A 21,570-nucleotide genomic window follows, 5' to 3' on the forward strand; every position below is an offset into this window, starting at 1 on the left:
TTTGCTACCATCACGTCACGTCAGGTGAAGTAAGAAAGATGTAGTTTAAAGTTTTCCCATAATATTGACGTGACGTAACGTGATAGTAGCGTGGCTCTGTGGCTGTCCTGAACAAAATTACCAACAATATTATGGGAAAACTTTGAACTACATCTTTCTAACTCCCCATGACTTCACGTGACGTGATGGTAGTGTATTTCTTCTTTTAAACCCCCATCAATCAAGCAGATAGAAGGAGAAACATACCTCCTTTTTAAGGTTTTTCGTTGAGTATTTTTCTACAATACACGGAAAATTTTATTAAGCCAAAACCAGTTGGCCTCAAAGCAATCACCCTAGTTAGGGGTGATCGAGAGGCTAACGAAAAACGTCGACCCCGCCTGTACACATGAAAAGGCGAAGACATCTTGAGTTTAGTTAACATGTTTCCCTAAAATCCATTTCCTCTTCTTTCATTTCAGATTTCACTCATCAAAAGTTGACCCGTACCAGCTAGAGACAACTTTCCCCAAGTTTCCCTAGACGATCTCCAGTCGTCGGTTTTGAAATCTTGCCCTTCGACAACCAAACACACATATCAAAATGGTCCAGCAACCATTTAGACCTTTCAGACCCTCACAGTCGAATTTCGTTCAGCAAAAACAACCGAACAAAGGAGTTAAAAGCGGGTAAGAGAAGTTATCTTTTGATAGCTTTTTTTTCCATCATTTTCTGTTATGTCCATTTATCTATAAAGCGTGTAAACTATGGTCAATCACCAACCTCAGTGGTGTAGTGGTTAACGCGTTAGACTTGGGACCTGGAAGTTGGTGGTTCGTGTGTAAGTCAAATCATAAAATACATCTAAAATTCATCAGTTGATGGTTCCAGTGCAATTATAATTTGGAGAATTACACGTGTGACAAGCATTTAAGTATAATTATTTGAACACTATAAATCTGTTCCTACTTATAACTCTTTTCCTATTGTTCTGTACAACGTATGACGGACGGGACATTGAAATTTGGGACACGCTTACCAGCTAAACTGCATACATCCATACACAAATTATCTTAAAATGCTTTTTTTTGGACTTGGCCCACTCTGCCTCTTAGCCATTTATTTATGCTTTTGATTTCAGATATGAATTCCAAACGTTGCCGAAACCAACGAACCTATCGAACTCTCTATCTTAAAATGCTTTTTTTGGACTTGGTCCACTCTTAGCCATTTATTTATGCTTTTGATTTCAGATATGAATTCCAAACGTTGCCGAAACCAACGAACCTATCGAACTCTGCGGTCCTCAGATTACTATCCGAAGACGAACCACGTGAGTTATCTCTTTCTCTATCTCTCTCATAGCGACAGTATGATCGGAACGTCACCTTAAGGATTTTGGTGACTGGGGACTTACCCTCCATTCGGTGACAAGCCACCCACCTATTCACATCTAGGCGCACGGCAGTGCGCCAGGCCAAGTTATGTGGGAAAGGTAAACCGATGAGTATTTGCATTAGAACAAAGTCGAAACCGCGATGTTCCCTTGATATAATGAGACCGCACCACTATGGTCAATCACCAACCTCAGTGGACCTGGAAGTTGGTGGTTCGTGTGTAAGTCAAGTCATAAAATACATCTAAAATTCATCAGTAAGTTGATGGTTCCAGTGCAATTATAATTTGGAGAATGACACGTGTGACAAGCATTTAAGTATAATTGAACACAGTCAAAAAATACCTTTGTACCTGGAGTTTCGAAGACGCTGGTTTAAGTTATTAATAGATTTCGAGTAATTTTGTGCATTTCGTGCACCAATAAATCCGAGTTGCATAACATATCGATAGGTCACACCTGGGCCATTCACTGGCCAACATGGCTGCCAAGTATTTCACTGTTTACAAATCATAATAATTTGTTTATACTCATAAAAAAGTTTTCGAGTGTAACCCCTCACCCATCAAGTGAACAGGCTTTATGGCAGGATTCTCACACAGTGAGCTCTTCCAAAACAAAGGAGTTAAAAGCGGGTAAGAGAAGTTATCTTTTGACAGCTTTTTTTTTCCATCATTTTCTGTTATGTCCATTATTTATAAAGTTGGGGTGAGTTATTATTATTATTGCTTTATGGCAGGATTTTCACACAGTGAGCTCTTCCACCCAACCAAAAATAGGATAGTAAAAGGGGAAAAAGAAGAAGATGAAAAGATAGATGAAGTTATGCCAAAAAGCGTAAAGGTGTGTCCACACAGAGTCGACTGGCCGTCGGACTTGGGACTGGGACCTGGAAGTTGGTGGTTCGTGTGTAAGTCAAGTCATAAAATACATCTAAAATTCATCAGTTGATGGTTCCAGTGCAATTATAATTTGGAGAATGACACGTGTGACAAGCATTTAAGTATAATTGAACACAGTAAAAAAATACCTTTGTACCTGGAGTTTCGAAGACGCTGGTTTAAGTTATTAATAGATTTCGAGTAATTTTGTGCATTTCGTGCACCAATAAATCCGAGTTGCATAACATATCGATAGGTCACACCTGGGCCATTCACTGGCCAACATGGCTGCCAAGTATTTTCACTGTTTACAAATCATAATAATTTGTTTACTCATAAAAAAGTTTTCGAGTGTAACCCCTCACCCATCGAGTGAACAGGGATTTCTAACATGGGGTAAGTTATTATTATTATTAAGGCTTTTATTATTATTAAGGATTCTCACACAGTGAGCTCTTCCACCCAACCAAGGATACGATAGTAAAAAGGGGAAGAAGAAGATGAAAAGATAGATGAAGTTATGCGAAAAAGCGTAAAGGTGTGTCCACACAGAGTCGACTGGCCGTCGATTAACGTCGACTGAACCGTCCATACTGCCTCGACAACATAGATTCATCTCGTCGATTGACTATGTCTGGACACTTTTGAACAGCAAATTCATTACGCCTACCATTCCGCTACAAAGGGATAAAGCAACAGGGTATTCGCTAATATCTCCACTTGCCGACATCAAATCGTCGGAAACTGTATACCTCATTTTACTCAAAAATGAAATCGTAGGAACTTGATACTAGACGCTCGCGTTGAGGGGTACTGCCTTTCATAAGATTGGAAATTGGAACTCCTCTTTTAACTGCAATAATAAAATAAAAGATTCCATCAAGCTGTCAATCAATATCTGTGTCGGTGACATACAGTGGTCCACTCGCCCAGTGAACAGGTTAAATCACAGCCAAGGCATGGAAAAATAATTTATTTGAGAATTCGCCCACATAATAATGGAGCTCAAAGGGTGAGATAGTAGAGAACCCCCCGGGGCATTAATTCAAGAGTCTATTGTTATCAAATGCATCAATGCATTTACCTAAGAGATTTGTTTCATTTGGAGAGAAAACTATAGAGAAAGATTCCATCAAGCTGTCAATCAATACCTGCGTCGGTGACATACAGTGGTCCACTCGCCCAGTGAACAGGTTAAATCACAGCCAAGGCATGGAATCTATATAAATAAAATTGTAGATTTGTCTGTACATTGCTTAGAATCGTGAAATTTTTAGTTATTCTTACTCCTGGTGACATACAGTGGTCCACTCGCCCCGTGAAGAGGTTGAATCAGAGCCAAGGCATGGAATAATAATTTATTTGAGAATTCGCCCACATAATAATGGAGCTCAGAGGGTGAGATAGTAGAGAACCCCCCGGGGCATTAATTCAAGAGTCTATTGTTATCAAATGCATCAATGCATTTCTAAGAGATTTGTTTCATTTGGAGAGAAAACTATAGAGATGTTGTTAGTTCAGGATCAAAGATCAGACTAACTTTAATAAATTAAAACTGATTGACCACACATACACGAAGATTGACGGGCTCATTAGAACAAAAAAGAACATTCCCTCGCTCATGTGAAAAATTCTATGAATCTGAAGAAAAACATCTGCCGACCTGCCTACTTCACTAATGCATAATAAATTAAAACTGATTGACCACACATACACGAAGATTAAACAGATTGACGGGCTCATTAGGACAAAAAAGAACATTCCCTCGCTCATGTGAAAAATTCTATGAATCTGAAGAAAAACATCTGCCGACCTGCCTACTTCACTAATGCATACATACTGTGAGTATACCCACTGTGTACACTTTCGCATACTTGGCATATTTCCGTAGGCATACCTACGTAATGCGTCTTATGAGTGCATACATACTGTGAGTATACCCACTGTGTACACTTTCGCATACTTGGCATATTTCCGTAGGCATACCTACGTAATGCGTCTTATGATGTAGGAACAAATATTTGCATTACGAAATCAATAAGACGCTGGTTGCGGGTGAATGAATGAAAACAAGTCGGACAAGAATAGAGAATCATGTGGGAAAATATTTGCATTACGAAATCAATAAGACGCTGGTTGCGGGTGAATGAATGAAAACAAGTCGGACAAGAATAGAGAATCATGTGGGAAAGGTAAACCGATGAGTATTTGCATTAGAACAAAGTCGAAACCGCGATGTTCCCTTGATATAATAAGACCGCACGATGCTTTCGCAGAAAAAACTAGCGCAGCATCGATAATGGAGATGTCAAACTGTTTTGACTTGGTGGGGCGGAGCACTACCGCGCTCCTTAATAATACCTATGTAAGAGTGAGTGAGTTATAAAAAAGAACTACCTTCTTCAGTGAACTACTCAGTCAATGAATCAGCAAGACTGGTATGTCGCATAGTTATGAGACCGCACGATGCTTTCGCAGAAAAAACTAGCGCAGCATCGATAGTGGAGATGTCAAACTGTTTTGACTTGGTGGGGCGGAGTACTACCGCGCTCCTTAATAATACCTATGTGTAAAGAGTGAGTGAGTTATAAAAAAGAACTACCTTCTTCAGTGAACTACTCAGTCAATGAATCAGCAAGACTGGTATGTCGCATAGTTATAGAGCACTACCGCGCTCCTTATAATAGTACCTATGTGTAAAGAGTGAGTGAGTTATAAAAAAGAGCTACCTTCTTCAGTGAACTACTCAGTCAATGAATCAGCAAGACTGGTATGTCGCATAGTTATTCACATCAAGCAATCCAAATTCTGACTTCTGAGCAACACATACTTTAAAATGGATTTTAGTTACATATTATTATTTCATATATGTACATATTACGGAACTAGATTAGATAATTAATTAGCATTTTCTGGCATTTTACCTGATGGTGTTGGGGCTAGTGGGATCCATACCAATCATATTACGGAACTAGATTAGATAATTAATTAGCATTTTCTGGCATTTTACCTGATGGTGTTGGGGCTAGTGGGATCCATACCAATGATGGATGTGGCCACATTTGGTTTGCAACGGGCGAATTATTTTCACGGGTAATGCAAACCTGTACACCACAATTAAATAATTACCCACGTCAGTTACGGAACTAGATTAGATAATTAATTAGCATTTTCTGGCATTTTAACTGATGGTGTTGGGGCTAGTGGGATCCATACCAATGATGAATGTGGCCACATTTGGTTTGCAACGGGCGAATTATTTTCACGGGTAATGCAAACCTGTACACCACAATTAAATAATTACCCACGTCAGCACTTTGTTGCATTCTTGGCCCTCAGCCCGCAGGCCACAAGACAAGCCCGTATGGCCTCAACCTTCATCGTGCTAGAATGGGTTCGTGGGTATCTCTAAAGGTCAACAGAGGGTATTACACAAGAAGGGCGGACGGGAGAGACAGAGCATTAGAAGTAGGAGGGACGTGGAAAATTAATTTATGATTTATCATTGAAAAACATTTTCATTACGTTAACAATTCCGTTGTTTCTAATCAGTACACATTTTCATTTTCGATTACCCTCCGATCGTAGAAAGTACTGTCCGTGCAGTTTCGCAATTCGAAAGTCCGAGCTTATAAATCGAATCTCCCGACTGACTTTATTTCGTGCGGGGAAGCAATTGTTGTGAATTTTCGAAGGAAAGTGAATTACATAGAGAAGAAGAGCTCGTTTTGAGTTATTTAGCTTCTTGTATTTTTTTTATCAAACTTAAAATTGTGTGAATCATCAGTTGGGAATGTTAGCTCGTAGACGTTGGAACGCTAAAACGGCAATCAGCAAATAGAAGGGTCTACTCCGAAAATTGTTTTGTTTTCGATAAGTTCATTTTTTTATTACTGAGTTTTAAAATAAACATCGCAGAGTGATCAACAAAGCAACGGTCGATTAAAATCTATCAGAATTCGATTATTTTTATAAAGTGTTTTAATTTATTTACCAAGTGCCGCGAATTCCATACACGGTTTACTAATCTTTATTAATTGAACAACAAGCATATTAATTGTGCAGGCAGTATTACCGGGTGAAACATAATGGCACTTACTCAAACAAGGTAATTAATTAAAATTTCTTGTTGGTAATTTGCTTGTTTTTCAAAGCGGGTTCCAAATTTTGTTTTATTTTTAGATGTTTGAAGTGCACCCTACCTTTGTATTTAGAATATCTACTGATAAGTAGGAAATTTTTACTTTTACACCTTGTAGGGTTAGGGGAAAAATTCAAACAGTCGATTACACGGTCTATTACAGTTTGATGGGCACTTGAACGGGTGCCAAAAAAAAGAAAGAAAAAAACTTCAAAGTATTCATCAATGATGTTTTATGACGGGCTTTTTTATGGCTTTCTTTATGAGTTCGCTAAAATGTTTATACAAATTTGCATAATCCTGTTCATTGCGTGGGATTGGAATGCAAGAACATTTATATGAGCTTTTTGGTTTATATGGTAATAATAATATGGTCCATCTTGCTAAAGAGGAACTTGCTTCCCTTGCTAAAGAAATAGCAAAGGTTGAGTCCACTCGTAATTTTTTTGTAGCCAAAACCAAATGTCAGCCCAATAGCGATCACCCAAGGACCGATTGAGAAGGTGACGAAAAACGCCGATTCCTCCCTAACCGGATCCTTTACACGAAACCATTGATTACTCAAAATTGGTCTCATTCGGGCAGGATAAACAAGGTATATTCTATTCAATGAAATTTGTAATAAGTAGCATGGGAACCAGGCAATAGGTACTCCGTAGGTAATCTCTTATATTACTATTTAAATAATACTTATGTAAGTATCCTGTAGGTATTTGTGTATTTAGTAGGTACCACTCATATGTTCGCTAAGTTCACTTGGAACTTCCCTATTGTGTCCACTGAATACCGGTAGTGGGTACCTTAGATACTAATACCTACCTACCTAACCAGATAGGATGAGCCGTGATATGATGTGAATCCGTGATATAACACCGTGAGAACCGTATAACTCATAATTATAACTCTGTTCCTACTATCCTACTTATAACTCTATTCCTATTGTTCTGTACAACGTATGACGGACGGGACATTGAAATTTGGGACACGCTTACCAGCTAAACTGCATACATCCACTAAGTTCACTTGGAACTTCCCTATTGTTTCCACTGAATACCGGTAGTGGGTACCTTAGATACTAATACCTACCTACCTACCTAACCAGATAGGATGAGCCGTGGTCTGATGTGAATCCGTGATATAACTCCGTGAGAACCGTATAACTCATAATTATAACTCTGTTCCTACTTATAACTCTATTCCTATTGTTCTGTACAACGTATGACGGACGGGACATTGAAATTTGGGACACGCTAGCTAAACTTCATACATCCATATCCAAAAAGTCCACTGTAAGGCTTAGGTGTAGAGGGAACCAGCCCCAAAAGATGGGACTTTTCAGTCTCATTCTGGTAGTTCATCACAACCACTTCTTCTTGTAGCCTTAAAGAAAAAACCTCAGTGGTGTAGTGGTTAACGCGTTGGACTTTAGTACCACAAAGGTTCGAGTCCAAGTCAAGTCATAAAATTTATCTAGGTGTAACAATTATTGAACCATATAAATACTTAAATGTTTGTCACAAATTTGTGACAAACATTTAACTACGCTCAACACAATTAAACAGAAAAAAAACTCCTAGCCTTGACTTTTCAGTCTCATTCTGACAGTATAGACAGGGTAGGTATATTCCATTTATCCCGATTCTATCCATCTTATAACGACCATTTCCCGGATTCGGGCTGGCAGATTGGTCATGACATGTTAATATTAGCATCTTGGCGATGACATTTCACTCCTCATGCATGACAGATCAAGGCCCTAGAATCAAGTGTAGATTTTCATCACCTCGCTCCCATGTTCACAAAGCAGAAACATAACTCTTCAGCCTAAGGCCAGAGTGGTGACGTACGCGAGAATCTTTCTGATCTGTGCTTGGTGTTGCGAAACGTAGAATAATATCTCTAGTAGGCGTAGGTATAATATCTCTAGTAGCGCGGTCAAACTTTCTTGACTTGGCGGGACGGAGCGCTACTGCGCTCCTTAATACCTCATTTATACTACTGCTAGGATGAGTCTGAAAAGTCCCTTTACCCCCGCAGTCTGAAGTTTGATCTCACAACCTTATGTCCACCACTCTCGCTCAGACCGTTCGTCAGACACCTAGTTCTATCACACTGTCTGAGAGACCGCGGTCTGAAGCTTTCTCCGCCACACACGTTCGGAATTTCCGTCAGACGACATGAAGTCTGCTCACACTTGCAATACATATGTACGACCTAGCGAAAGACATGCTCCTGAGGCCAAGTTGAAGATAGGTTTGCAGACAAATCGCCTCGTGTAAACCAGCCCTAAATAGGGACAGGCGAATCTGTGGCTCAAAATTCACACCCACTACACCCTTAGCCGCCACAAATCCGAAGTCTGCCCTTGTCTGGGTGCGTCATCGTCATAACATTGTAGGCTTAGGCAATTCATTAAGCCCTCTGATAAATTCGATAAGATTCGGGAAGTAATCTAAAACAAGCGACGATTTTCAAGGCAATAAAAAATTCGTTACTTCGAATACGAAAAAAAAGAATAATTTCTCGGGAAGTAATCTAAAACAAGCGACGATTTTCAAGGCAATAAAAAATTCGTTACTTCGAATACGAAAAAAAAAAGAATAAATTCGAGAACTATGGATCGAAAAAGATGCCGCGTTCTCTTTCACACACGTCCTTGATATTTTTTTCGAAAATGTGGTGTATAGCAGATACAAAAAGACATCTTTTCTTTATTCTGCTATCGCCATTCGGCGAAAGCTAAAGCCGCTACAACAACAACAACAACAAACAGAAAAAAAAACTCCTAGCCTTGACTTTTCAGTCTCATTCTGACAGTATAGACAGCGTAGGTATATTCTATTCATCCCGATTCTATCCATCTTATAACGACCATTTACCGGATTCGGGCTGGCAGATTGGTCATGACATGTTAATATTAGCATCTTGGCGATGACGTTTCACTCCTCATGCATGACAGATCAAGGCCCTAGAATCAAGTGTACATTTTCATCACCTCGCTCCCATGTTCACAAAGCAGAAACATAACTCTTCAGCCTAAGGCCAGAGTGGTGACGTTCGCGAGAATCTTTCTGATCTGTGCTTGGTGTTGCGAAACGTAGAATAATATCTCTAGTAGGCGTAGGTATAATATCTCTAGTAGCGCGGTCAAACTTTCTTGACTGGGCGGGACGGAGCGCTACTGCGCTCCTTAATACCTCATTTCTACTACTGCTAGGATGAGTCTGAAAAGTCCCTTTACGCCCGCAGTCTGAAGTTTGATCTCACAACCTTATGCCCACCACTCTCGCTCAGACCGTTTGTCAGACATCTAGTTCTGTCACGCTGTCTGAGAGACCGCGGTCTGAAGCTTTCTCCGCCACACACGTTCGGAATTTCCGTCAGACGACATGAAGTCTGCTCACACTTGCAAGAATGGCGTACTTAGGTATAATATCTCTAGTAGCGCGGTCAAACTTTCTTGACTTGGCGGGGCGGAGCGCTACCTCATTTATACTACTGGTAGGATGAGTCTGAAAAGTCCCTTTACCCCCACAGTCTGAAGTTTGATCTCACAACCTTATGTCCACCACTCTCGCTCAGACCGTTCGTCAGACACCTAGTTCTGTCACACTGTCTGAGAGACCGCGGTCTGAAGATTTCTCCGCCACACACGTTCGGAATTTCCGTCAGACGCTCTGTGCGTGGATGGCTGGCATTAAGGACAGATCAGACATGAAGTCTGCTCAAACTTGCAGTACACATGTACGACCTAGCGAAAGACAAGCTTCCGAGGCCAAGTTGGAAGATAGATTTGCAGATAGGGGAATTGAGGCGAAAGCCGGCAGGTGCCCCTTTTCAATCGCCCACCAAGGGTGGATGGAAGGGAGGGACTACTTGAGAGATAGAAAAAAAAATTTGCTGACAAATCGTGGTGTGAACAAATCTTAAATTTAATAAGGAACAGCGAATCTGTGGCTCAAAATTCACACCCACTACACCCTTAGCCGTCACAAATCCGAAGTCTGCCCGTTTGCTGACAAATCGTGGTGTGAACCAATCTTAAATTTAATAAGGAACAGCGAATCTGTGGCTCAAAATTCACACCCACTACACCCTTAGCCGTCACAAATCCGAAGTCTGCCCTTGTCTGGGTGCGTCATCGTCATAACATTGTAAGCTTAGGCAATTCATTAGGCCCTCTGATAAATTCGACAAGACTCGGGAAGTAATCTAAAACAAGCGACGATTTTCAAGGCAATAAAAAATTCGTTACTTCGAATACGAAAAAAAAAGAATAAATTCGAGAACTATGGATCGAAAAAGATGCCGCGTTCTCTTTCGCACACGTCCTTGATATTTTTTTTTTTCGAAAATGAATTTTTTTTTATAAAATCCACTGCAGATAAACGTTGCCAAAAACCAACCAGACACTTACAGACCGCATTTGGATTTTAGCATTTAATTTAAGAACATTTATATGAGCTTTTTGGTTTAAATAATTTCCACACTAGAATAATGAGTAGGTACATAGTAAGTTTCTGAAATTATGGAACAGGTGGCTTTTAGACATTCCTGTAAGTTTGTACTTTGTTTGTTATAATATAAGTTATTTATAGATATTTCTGTCTAGAGATGAAGATGTTTATTAATATGTAATATGGTCCTTCATGCTAAAGAGGAACTTGCTTCCCTTGCTAAAGAAATAGCAAAGGTTGAGTCCACTCGTAAAATTTTTGTAGCCAAAACCAAATGTCAGCCCAATAGCGATCACCCAAGGACCGATTGAGAGGGTGACGAAGAACGCCGATTCCTCCCTAGCCGGACCCTTTACACGAAACCATTTGATTACTCAAAATTGGTCTCATTCGGGCAGGATAAACAAGGTATATTCTATTCAATGAAATTTGTAATAAGTAGCAGGGTGACGAAAAACGCCGATTCCTCCCTAGCCGGACCCTTTACACGAAACCATTGATTACTCAAAATTGGTCTCATTCGGGCAGGATAAACAAGGTATATTCTATCCAATTCAATGAAATTTGTAATAAGTAGCATGGGAACCAGGCAATAAGTACTCCGTAGGTAATCTCTTATATTACCATTTAAATAATACTTATGTAAGTATCCTGTAGGTATTTGTGTATTTAGTAGGTACCATTCATATGTTCACTAAGTTCACTTGGAACTTCCCTATTGTTTCCACTGAATACCGGTAGTGGGTACCTTAGATACTAATACCTACGTACCTAACCAGATAGGATGAGCCGTGATATGAAGTTGAATCCGTGATATAACACCGTGAGAACCGTATAACTCATAATTATAACTCTGTTCCTACTATCCTACTTATAACTCTATTCCTATTGTTCTGTACAACGTATGACGGACGGGACATTGAAATTTGGGACACGCTTACCAGCTAAACTTCATACATCCATAAACAAAAAGCTCACTGTAAGGCTTAGGTGTAGAGGCTGTTTCCAGCCCCAAAAGATGGGACCATACACAAAAAGCTCACTGTAAGGCTTAGGTGTAGAGGGAAACAGCCCCAAAAGATGGGACTTTTCAGTCTCATTCTGGTAGTTCATCAAAACACTTCTTCTTGTAGCCTTAAAGAAAAAACCTCAGTGGTGTAGTGGTTAACGCGTTGGACTTTAGTACCACCAAGGTTCGAGTCCAAGTCAAGTCATAAAATTTATCTAGGTGTAACAATTATTGAACCATATTTGTGACAGACATTTAGGTATGCTCAACACAATTAAACAGAAAACTTGGCTGTGGGACTATAAACATGGAGGAGAACAGCTAAGCATAACCAGCCTAGCAAGCTGGCAGTTCCTCAAAGGGTTCTCTCTCCTTTTAAAGACCAAGCACAAGTCCTCACGATGGTTGACTGCGGTTCAGGACGAGCCAGCCAATTTAACATGCCAGTGGCGTAGCGTCCATGTAGGGCGTGTATGGCGGCCATACACTCAAAATTTACTCATGGTGATGGAAATTAGTGCCCTACACGCCTTACACTTGACTTTAGACCACGCTACGCCACTGTCAAAACCACTTCTTCTTGTAGCCTTAAAGAAAAAACCTTAGTGGTGTAGTGGTTAACGCGTTGGACTTTAGTACCACCAAGGTTCGAGTTCATACATCCATAAACAAAAAGCTCACTGTAAGGCTTAGGTGTAGAGGCTGTTTCCAGCCCCAAAAGATGGGACTTTTCAGTCTCATTCTGGTAGTTCATTAAAACCACTTCTTCTTGTAGCCTTAAAGAAAAAACCTCAGTGGTGTAGTGGTTAACGCGTTGGACTTTAGTACCACCAAGGTTCGAGTCCAAGTCAAGTCATAAAATTTATCTAGGTGTAACAATTAGTGCTCCCAATTACTCGGGTACTCGAGTACCCGGACTTTTCGAGTATTACTCGACTGTCGAGTAATACTCGAGTATCGAGTAATACCCGGAATCGAGTAGTACGGGTACCGAGTAGTTCGAGTACCCGAGTAGTACGGGTACCGAGTAGTACCGAGTACCGGGTAGTATCGAGTACCGAGTAGTGTCGAGTACCGAGGATCGAGTAGTATCGAGTACTGAAAGTCGGGCCCCTATAGTGTCCCCGCAGGCCGGATCGATCTTAAATTCTTATGAATGATACCGATTTGGATTTTAAATCATTCTATGGTCGATCGACATCGATTAAAATCCTCAATCATTTCCACAATGCCTAGATATACCTATAGTCTCCCTATCCCCCCCCCTTTCATTCTATTTAGGTAATATCCTTCGATCTAAATTGTATGGACTATGGGTCTTAGTCCTAGTATGGGTTCCAGTCGATGTTGACCGACAATTTGACAGTAGAGGTCTATTTTCCTTTTGGAAACAACCGAATCCGATGGCGCACCATCTTGGATTTCCTATGGTTTAGTACAGACGCTATTTCAGTTTCCCAAAGGGAACCGGTTCCGTTTCAGAAAGAACAAGTTAACAACACAATTAGAACATACTAAAACCACCGCATCCTAACAATAGAATTATTGGAAAACGAAATACTTTTAGTTTATTTACTGGGCTACAGGAGTTCTAACTTTAGAACTCATGCATTCCGAAGAGGTTTGATAAAGGGAACTGTAACGGCTATGGTCTTATCTTCCGAAAATCGAAGAGAGAAGGAAGACAGGATAGGAGAAAGCCAGCCGTTGCGAGAGCGAACATCACTGGCGAACATTATCCATTCAGAATAAAATCCGCCCCGCCGGGTATCGAAACCGCGGCCTAGCGCTTACAAGGCAGACACGCTATCAATCAAGCTAACTAGACTGGCTAGAACTGTAACGGCTATGGTCTTATCTTCCGAAAATCGAAGAGAGAAGGAAGACAGGATAGGAGAAAGCCAGCCGTTGCGAGAGCGAACGGAACTGTAACGGCTTAGGTCTTATCTTCCCAAAATCGAAGAGAGAAGGAAGACGGGATAGGAGAAAGCCAGCCGTTGCTAGAGCGAACATCACTGGCGAACATTATCCATTTAGAATAAAATCCGCCCCGCCGGGTATCGAAACCGCGGCCTAGCGCTTACAAGGCAGACACGCTATCAATCAAGCTAACTAGACTGGCTCCGAAAATGAATAATAGGATACCTATTATTTGAATGGGTAAAAGGCAGAGTGGACCAAGTCCAAAAATCGACTTTCTGAGTTATCTACATAATATATCGTTGGAAGGAGCGCGAAAAGATCTACTTTTTATATTGGACGCAAAATTCACTTTAGTGTTGTATTGAAATGAGAGCAAAAACAAAATGACTATCTCTAAATACCTATTATTTGAATGGGTAAAAGGCAGAGGGGACTAAGTCCAAAAATCGACTTTCTGAGTTATTTAATCGTTGGAAAGAGCGCGAAAAGATCTACTTTTTATATTGGTCGCAAAATTCACTTTAGTGTTGTATTGAAATGAGAGCAATAACAAAATGACTATCTCTATTTAAACTCTGACTAATCCTAAACTTTGACTCCATTTATGTATCTTAAAATGCTTTTTTTTTGGCTTTGGTCCACTCTGCCTCTTAGTCATTTTTTTGATTTCAGATATGAATTCCAAACGTTGCCGAAACCAACGAACCTATCGAACTCTGCGGTCCTCAGATTACTATCCGAAGACGAACCACGTGAGTTATCATTTCTCTCTCTCTCATAGCGACAGTATGATCGGAACGTCACCTTAAGGTTTTTGGTGACTGGGGACTTACCCTCCATTCGGTGACAAGCCACCCACCTATTCACATCTAGGCGCACGGCAGTGCGCCAGGCCAAGTTCCGGCCTGAGCCAAGAGAAGGTTGAAGGAATTGAGATCCAGCATTTTCAGCAGACACGAAAAATTGGGAATGCAGACTTGGCCTCAATTTTCTGATCTTACCACTTTTATAGGCCGACATTTTTGGATAGAAACTTGGCCTTTTTTTTCACATTTGTGTTTTTGTGGGGGATTAACTTTACCCGGCCTAAGAAGGTCGTTGAAAAGCTAGCAGCACGCGATTGTCTAGATGGTCATCCATCCACATATCAACCACGCACAACCTTGCTTAACTTCAGTGGCCGATTGGATGCATTCACCGTGCTACCGCCGCTGGCTTATTCCCATTTTTACCTAGTAACTACTTACATTTGACATGTGTGTGGGTGTGCATGTGTAACTCAAATCTGATTTGGATACGTCTCATATGCTGGAATAATTTCGAGAACTATGGATCGAAAAAGATGCCGCGTTCTCTTTCACACACGTCCTTGATATTTTTTTCGAAAATGAAATTTTTTTTTATAAAATCCACTGCAGATAAACGTTGCCAAAAACCAACCAGACACTTACAGACCGCATTTGGATTTTAGCATTTAATAGGGTAAGCCAAGAAAATTTATTCTCCCATTTTTTTCCGCTTTTCAAATAATTGCAAATTAGAAAATTCGTTTCTCTTGTCATTTTTTAATTGTGTTCGAAGTGGAGTTTGATTAATTTTCATTTCTGAATTGAAATTCTACCTGGTGCACCGTATTAGTTCTGTTTTTGCAATAAGGAAATAATTAAAATCGTCTGCGTTCGAGCGGTAAGAGTAAATAGTGCAATTTTGTTTGTACGGCTCAGTGCAAAGTGGTGTAAGTGTTAGTGCATTGATATAATCCAAGTGTCCATCGTAAGTACTTGGGGACATTTGTCATCCCAATTACATCCGATATTATCTTGATCGGACATTTGCCATTTGGAATTTATTTAATTTCTTTTGGAATTCAATTGAGATTGAACAGAGCATTTAAGTGTATAATTATGTAGATACCTACTAGGTATGAAGTTTTTACTTCATAATTTATTTTTGCAAAAAATGTTACTTTTCAATGATATTGTTGCAAAGATGGCTTTTGAAAGGCTAACCACGTTTCTAGTTTTAATGATAGTTTTTGAAAAGGTTAAAAATTGCAAAAGGATAAGATTCTTCACAAATTTATTGGACGGACGAAAAGAAAGTTCGAAGTCTTCACAAGTGTATAATTATGTAGATACCTACTAGGTATGAAGTTTTTACTTCATAATTTATTTTTGCAAAAAATGTTACTTTTTAAAGATATTGTTGCAAAGATAGCTTTTGAAAGGCTAACCACGCAAGGTTCTTGTTTTAAAGATAGTTTTTGAAAAGGTTAAAAATTGCAAAAGGATAAGATTCTTCACAAATTTATTGGACGGACGAAAAGAAAGTTCGATTAAGTGTATAATTATGTAAATACCTACTATGTATGAAGTTTTTACTTCATAATTTATTTTTGCAAAAAAATGTTACTTTTTAAAGATATTGTTGCAAAGATAGCTTTTGAAAGGCTAACCACGCAAGGTTCTAGTTTTAAAAGGTTAAAAATTGCAAAAGGATAAGATTCTTCACAAATTTATTGAACGGACGAAAAGAAAGTTTGAAGTCTTCATAAAGTAAACTATTTTTCTCTCTAATTTGTCTGTTTGTTTCGTTATGATCAGTCCGATTTTGAAAGGACATCATTCCCTCATTATATTTTGGACTAATTTTTTTTTCGTAGTTTTTTAACCCCTTATTTGGCTGATTCAATGATGTAATTATTAATTAATTATGATACTCGTTTTCCAGTTAATGAATATGATACTCGTTTTCCTTATCCAGTTCTTGCTCAAACTCTGATCTTTGCAACTTTACAATTTTGAAAGGACATCATTCCCTCATTATATTTTGGACTATTTTTTTTTTTCGTAGTTTTTCAACCCCTTGTTTGGCTGATTCAATGATGTAATTATTAATGAATTATGATACTCGTTTTCCAGTTAATGAATATGATACTCGTTTTCCTTATCCAGTTCTTGCTCAAACTCTGATCTTTGCAACTTTACTTGAGACTATTCTTTCATATTTCCTTTCTATTTTCGTTCTTTATTGTTGTTGATTGCACTGAATATGCCTACTTTTTTAGCCGGCGGCTATAATACGTTCAATGTACCAGTTCCCGGTGGATCACTGTAGTTAAGCAACGTTGTGCGTGGTTGATACCTGGATGGGTGTCATCTGGGCAACCTCGTACAGTTGCCTTTTCCAGCTCCACTCAGGCTGGAGGTTAATATGAGCAGCCAATCACCACGCGATGTCTTAGGCTGCCACCCGTCCAAATACCAACCATATACAATGGTGCTTAGCTTCAGACATCCGTCGGGAACTATCTGTTTAGGAAAAATTTTGCCCCGGGCGGGAATCGAACCCTCGACCTAGCGCTTACGAGACAGATGCGCTACCTCCAAACTAACTAGGCTAGCTTATACTTACCTTAAAAGAAAATTGAAATTTTGACTTGAATAGCAAGAATCTTGGATGTCCTGGGTCGTAGGTTTTAAATGACAACTCCTTTAGAATTCGTAAGTAGGTAAGTATTTTGTTCCGTTTTTGCTGTCGTGTAGGTACTTCTAGATGAAGATGATAAATGATGTATGTGACGTCACAATCGCTATCCCGTGGGCGCAAATGACAACTCCTTTAGAATTCGTAAGTAGGTAGGTGTTTTGTTCCGTTTTTGCTGTCGTGTAGGTACTTCTAGATGAAGATGATAAATGATGTATGTGACGTCACAATCGCTATCCCGTGGGCGTAAATTTTGCCCCGGGCGGGAATCGAACCCTCGACCTAGCGCTTATGAGACAGACGCGCTACCCTCCAAGCTGACTAGGCTAGCTTATACTTACCTTAAGTTCAAATTTGGCTTGAATAGGAGAGAAACTTGGATGTCCTGGGCAGTGGGTTTCAAATGACAACTCCTTTAGAATTCGTAAGTAGGTAGGTATTTTGTTCCGTTTTTGCTGTCGGGTAGGTACTTCTAGATGGAAATGATAAATGATGTATGTGACGTCACAATCGCTATCCCGTGGGCGTATGATAATGATACATCTGAAAGATTTAGAAGAAAACATTTTACTATGTCCCAAGGCCAGGTTAATTATTTATTGGAATAATAAAGCGCGTACGTACGTTTTCTAGAATCTCCCCAAAATAAAATCGTGAATGTTGTCAGATTATGCACTTGGTTTTCTGAGATCTAAATACCAAGGGAAGATTGATGACGAATTATAAGATAAATTGTACATTGTTGGGAAGATTTTAAAATCTGATGTAACTTAATTGCAAGTTCCGTGAGACCTGGGAATGTGTAGTTCGGCATAGGTATTTGAATAAGTACACCAGAAGTACCTACACCACATTTAAACAGATACAATGGGAACTTCTCAGAGATGTCCTACATTTAGTTCCTCTCTTATGTACCGATATCCGGGGCAGAGTTCTCACTACAGGGAGTCGTATGAGGGGGATTCAACGAAATAGCTGATGGTCCCGTGATTTATTTCAATTTGAGAACCGCTCAGTAACGATTTACTGCGAACCAAAACATAACGCATTAAATTTCCAAGATATTACCTAGGTATTTCATATTTCCCTCCTTAAAAATCTTATACATACTTGTTATTTTATCTGTTTTTTTTTTTTTTTTTACTACCTACCCGTCATAATGAAGTACCTATAACTTACCTAGAGATAAACTTTGAAATCTAAAAGGAGCATATTACACAGACCTACTTACTCAACTTAAGGCAATGTTGAACAATGGGACTTTTGAGTGTTTTACCTCAACTAACTCAAGCTTCTTTCTTGTTGTTTTTCAGGGTTAAGGAGAGTCATTTGGCCACCTCCATCACCCCCATTAGTTGAAACAGAAACAGAAAACCAAGTAAGTATTTCACCTTAAACAGGCAATATTATCTACTTACCAGAAACATTTGTGTCCCAACAGTTGTGCAATTGTTTCAAAATAGTTTCAAATCTTGTACAACTTTCAGAATAAAATCTATTACATACCTACTAGAAGTCAAGAAAAATGTTTCAGAAATAAGTCTGGAGAGGAAAAAAATTCTTTGATTGTTGCAAAAACGTTTGGGTTATTAGAAAACAATGTTTCTGATGGCTACTAAGGCTCAATATTTATTAGTACCCAATTGACAACAATACCAATGATTGCAACATACATTTGCAGAATAGATAGATCATGCAAGACTGCAGATAAACACAGCACAAGAATGTTTAGAGTAGGTATTGAACTTTCTTTTGAAAAATGCACTTACAATCTCATGCACCAAATGCACCTACAAGGGTCCAGCTTTCCAATTGACACTAGTCTGGATTATATTACTACTATGGTTGTTAAATTGAGGGCTTTTGCTGAAACATTGTCCATGTCCCCCAATCCAATTTGACACTTTAGACTGTGTAATTTCAGTAGTCAATTAAGACAGTTTTCTTATGTACACAGTACCAGTTAACTTGTAACTTACCTAATGTTTTAACTGGTGATATTCCAACTTTCTTGTTTATAATTTGAACAAACTTGTGTCACTTGATTGGAAGATGGGAGAAGAATATATAGCAGCTTCCAAACTGGTTACAAGGGTGATTATCAAAAAAAATGCCACACTTGTATTGAAAGCTTTTGATAACTTGTAGAATGAGCAAAGGTACATCAAAAGCAGAAAACTTCCAGTTCAGTTACAAAAGCTTCTCTACAGACATCTGACATCCTTTTTTTCCCAAAAAAAATCGCAAATTCGTCAAAAATTTCCGTTTGTTTACGAAAAATCCGAAATCTCATTATCACTAGTTTCAAAATTCGCCGCTAGAGCGGTGACTGCGCACGGGAATGCGCATTTCGTGGAGGTTAGGATCAGTGGATTTTCACAAGTGGGGCGAAAAAATATACGCGTTAAATTAACGCGCACAAAAAATAGAAGTCGGTATCATTGGTACCTATGCCTTCTTAATATACGCGTTAAATTAACGCGCACAAAAAATAGAAGTCGGTATCATTGGTACCTTTGCCTTCTTAAATCTTAATGAATATAGTGATAAGACCGATAAGGTTTTTTGTTACATTTAGAGACTCACTTAGGTCACAAAATCTCAATTATCCTGTTGTCTAAACTAGGACTCATTTATCCTGCCTTAACTAGGTAGGTAGGTTTTATACCAGGCACATACATATAAGTGCCTGGTGTAAAAGTTGGGCATAAATAAAGCATGTGGAAACAGACCTTTGCTTTAACTCGTTTTATTTCCTCTGATTCGCAGGAAGACAACAACAATACACCATCCTGATTGGAAGATGGGAGAAGAATATATAGCAGCTTCCAAACTGGTTACAAGGGTGATTATCAAAAAATGCCACACTTGTATTGAAAGCTTTTGATAACTTGTAGAATGAGCAAAGGTACATCAAAAGCAGAAAACTTCCAGTTCAGTTAAAAAAGCTTCTCTACAGACATCCTTTTTTTCCCAAAAAAATCGTCAAAAATTTCCGTTTGTTTACGAAAAATCCGAAATCTCATTATCACTAGTTCCAAACTTCGCCGCTAGAGCGGTGACTGCGCACGGGAATGCGCATTTCGTGGAGGTTAGGATCAGTGGATTTTCACAAGTGGGACGAAAAAATATACGCGTTAAATTAGCGCGCACAAAAAATAGAAGTCGGTATCATTGGTACCTATGCCTTCTTAAATCTTAATGAATAATAATTATAGTGATAAGACCGATAAGGTTTTTTATTACATTTAGAGACTCACTTAGGTCACAAAATCTCAATTATCCTGTTGTCTAAACTAGGAGTGGGGCGAAAAAATATACGCGTTAAATTAACGCGCACAAAAAATAGAAGTCGGTATCATTGGTACCTATGCCTTCTTAAATCTTAATGAATATAGTGATAAGACCGATAAGGTTTTTTATTACATTTAGAGACTCACTTAGGTCACAAAATCTCAATTATCCTGTTGTCTAAACTAGGACTCATTTATCCTGTCTTAACTAGGTAGGTTTTATGTGCCTGGTGTAAAAGTTAGGCATAAATAAAGCATGTGGAAACAGACCTTTGCTTTAACTCGTTTTATTTCCTCTGATTCGCAGGAAGACCAGGCACATATAAGTGCCTGGTGTAAAAGTTAGGCATAAATAAAGCATGTGGAAACAGACCTTTGCTTTAACTCGTTTTATTTCCTCTGATTCGCAGGAAGACAACAACAATACACCATCTCCTCAGAGGCACTTGTCCAAACCAAGCACCCCCACTAGGGCGTTCACTCCCCCTCCCACGACTATCACTTTGAGACCTGAGCCTCCCATTTCTCAGCTTCCACCGCCTGTGTTTGTATCTCAGCCAGCCACCGCTACCATGCAAGGAGGTAAGATAAAACAAGCTGGGCCCGTCCCTCCGGGAATTTTTCAGCCCGTAGTTAATTCGATCGTGGTTGAAGAAAATCAGTACCTATGTACCTACCTAGTTTGTTTAATTATATTCATACTTCAAAGTTTAATAATATTCAGTTTATTATTATTATTATTATTATTATTATTATTATTATTATTATTATTATTATTATTATTATTATTATTATTATTATTATTATTATTATTATTATTATTATTATTATTATTATTATTATTATTATTATTATTATTATTATTATTATTATTATTATTATTATTATTATTATTATTATTATTATTATTATTATTATTATTATTATTATTATTATTATTATTATTATTATTATTATTATTATTATTATTATTATTATTATTATTATTATTATTATTATTATTAT

At 38.7% G+C, this 21,570-nt stretch overlaps 1 protein-coding gene across 1 annotated transcript in view; it reads left to right on the top strand.

Moving 5' to 3' along the window:
• Window positions 1-462: 462 nt before the first annotated feature.
• The window catches only part of LOC103505110 (pollen-specific leucine-rich repeat extensin-like protein 2), a 32,121-nt gene continuing 11,013 nt past the window's right edge, over window positions 463-21,570 (top strand). The window contains exons 1-4 of the mRNA XM_026820486.1: window positions 463-668; window positions 1,233-1,312; window positions 18,586-18,650; window positions 20,976-21,161. Coding sequence (XP_026676287.1) covers window positions 583-668; window positions 1,233-1,312; window positions 18,586-18,650; window positions 20,976-21,161 — 417 coding nt within the window. The 5' untranslated portion in view covers window positions 463-582. The remainder of the gene's footprint in view (window positions 669-1,232; window positions 1,313-18,585; window positions 18,651-20,975; window positions 21,162-21,570) is intronic.

The sequence above is a fragment of the Diaphorina citri genome, unplaced genomic scaffold (genome assembly GCF_000475195.1).
Source record: "Diaphorina citri unplaced genomic scaffold, Diaci psyllid genome assembly version 1.1 scaffold151, whole genome shotgun sequence".
Taxonomy (NCBI): domain Eukaryota; kingdom Metazoa; phylum Arthropoda; class Insecta; order Hemiptera; family Psyllidae; genus Diaphorina; species Diaphorina citri.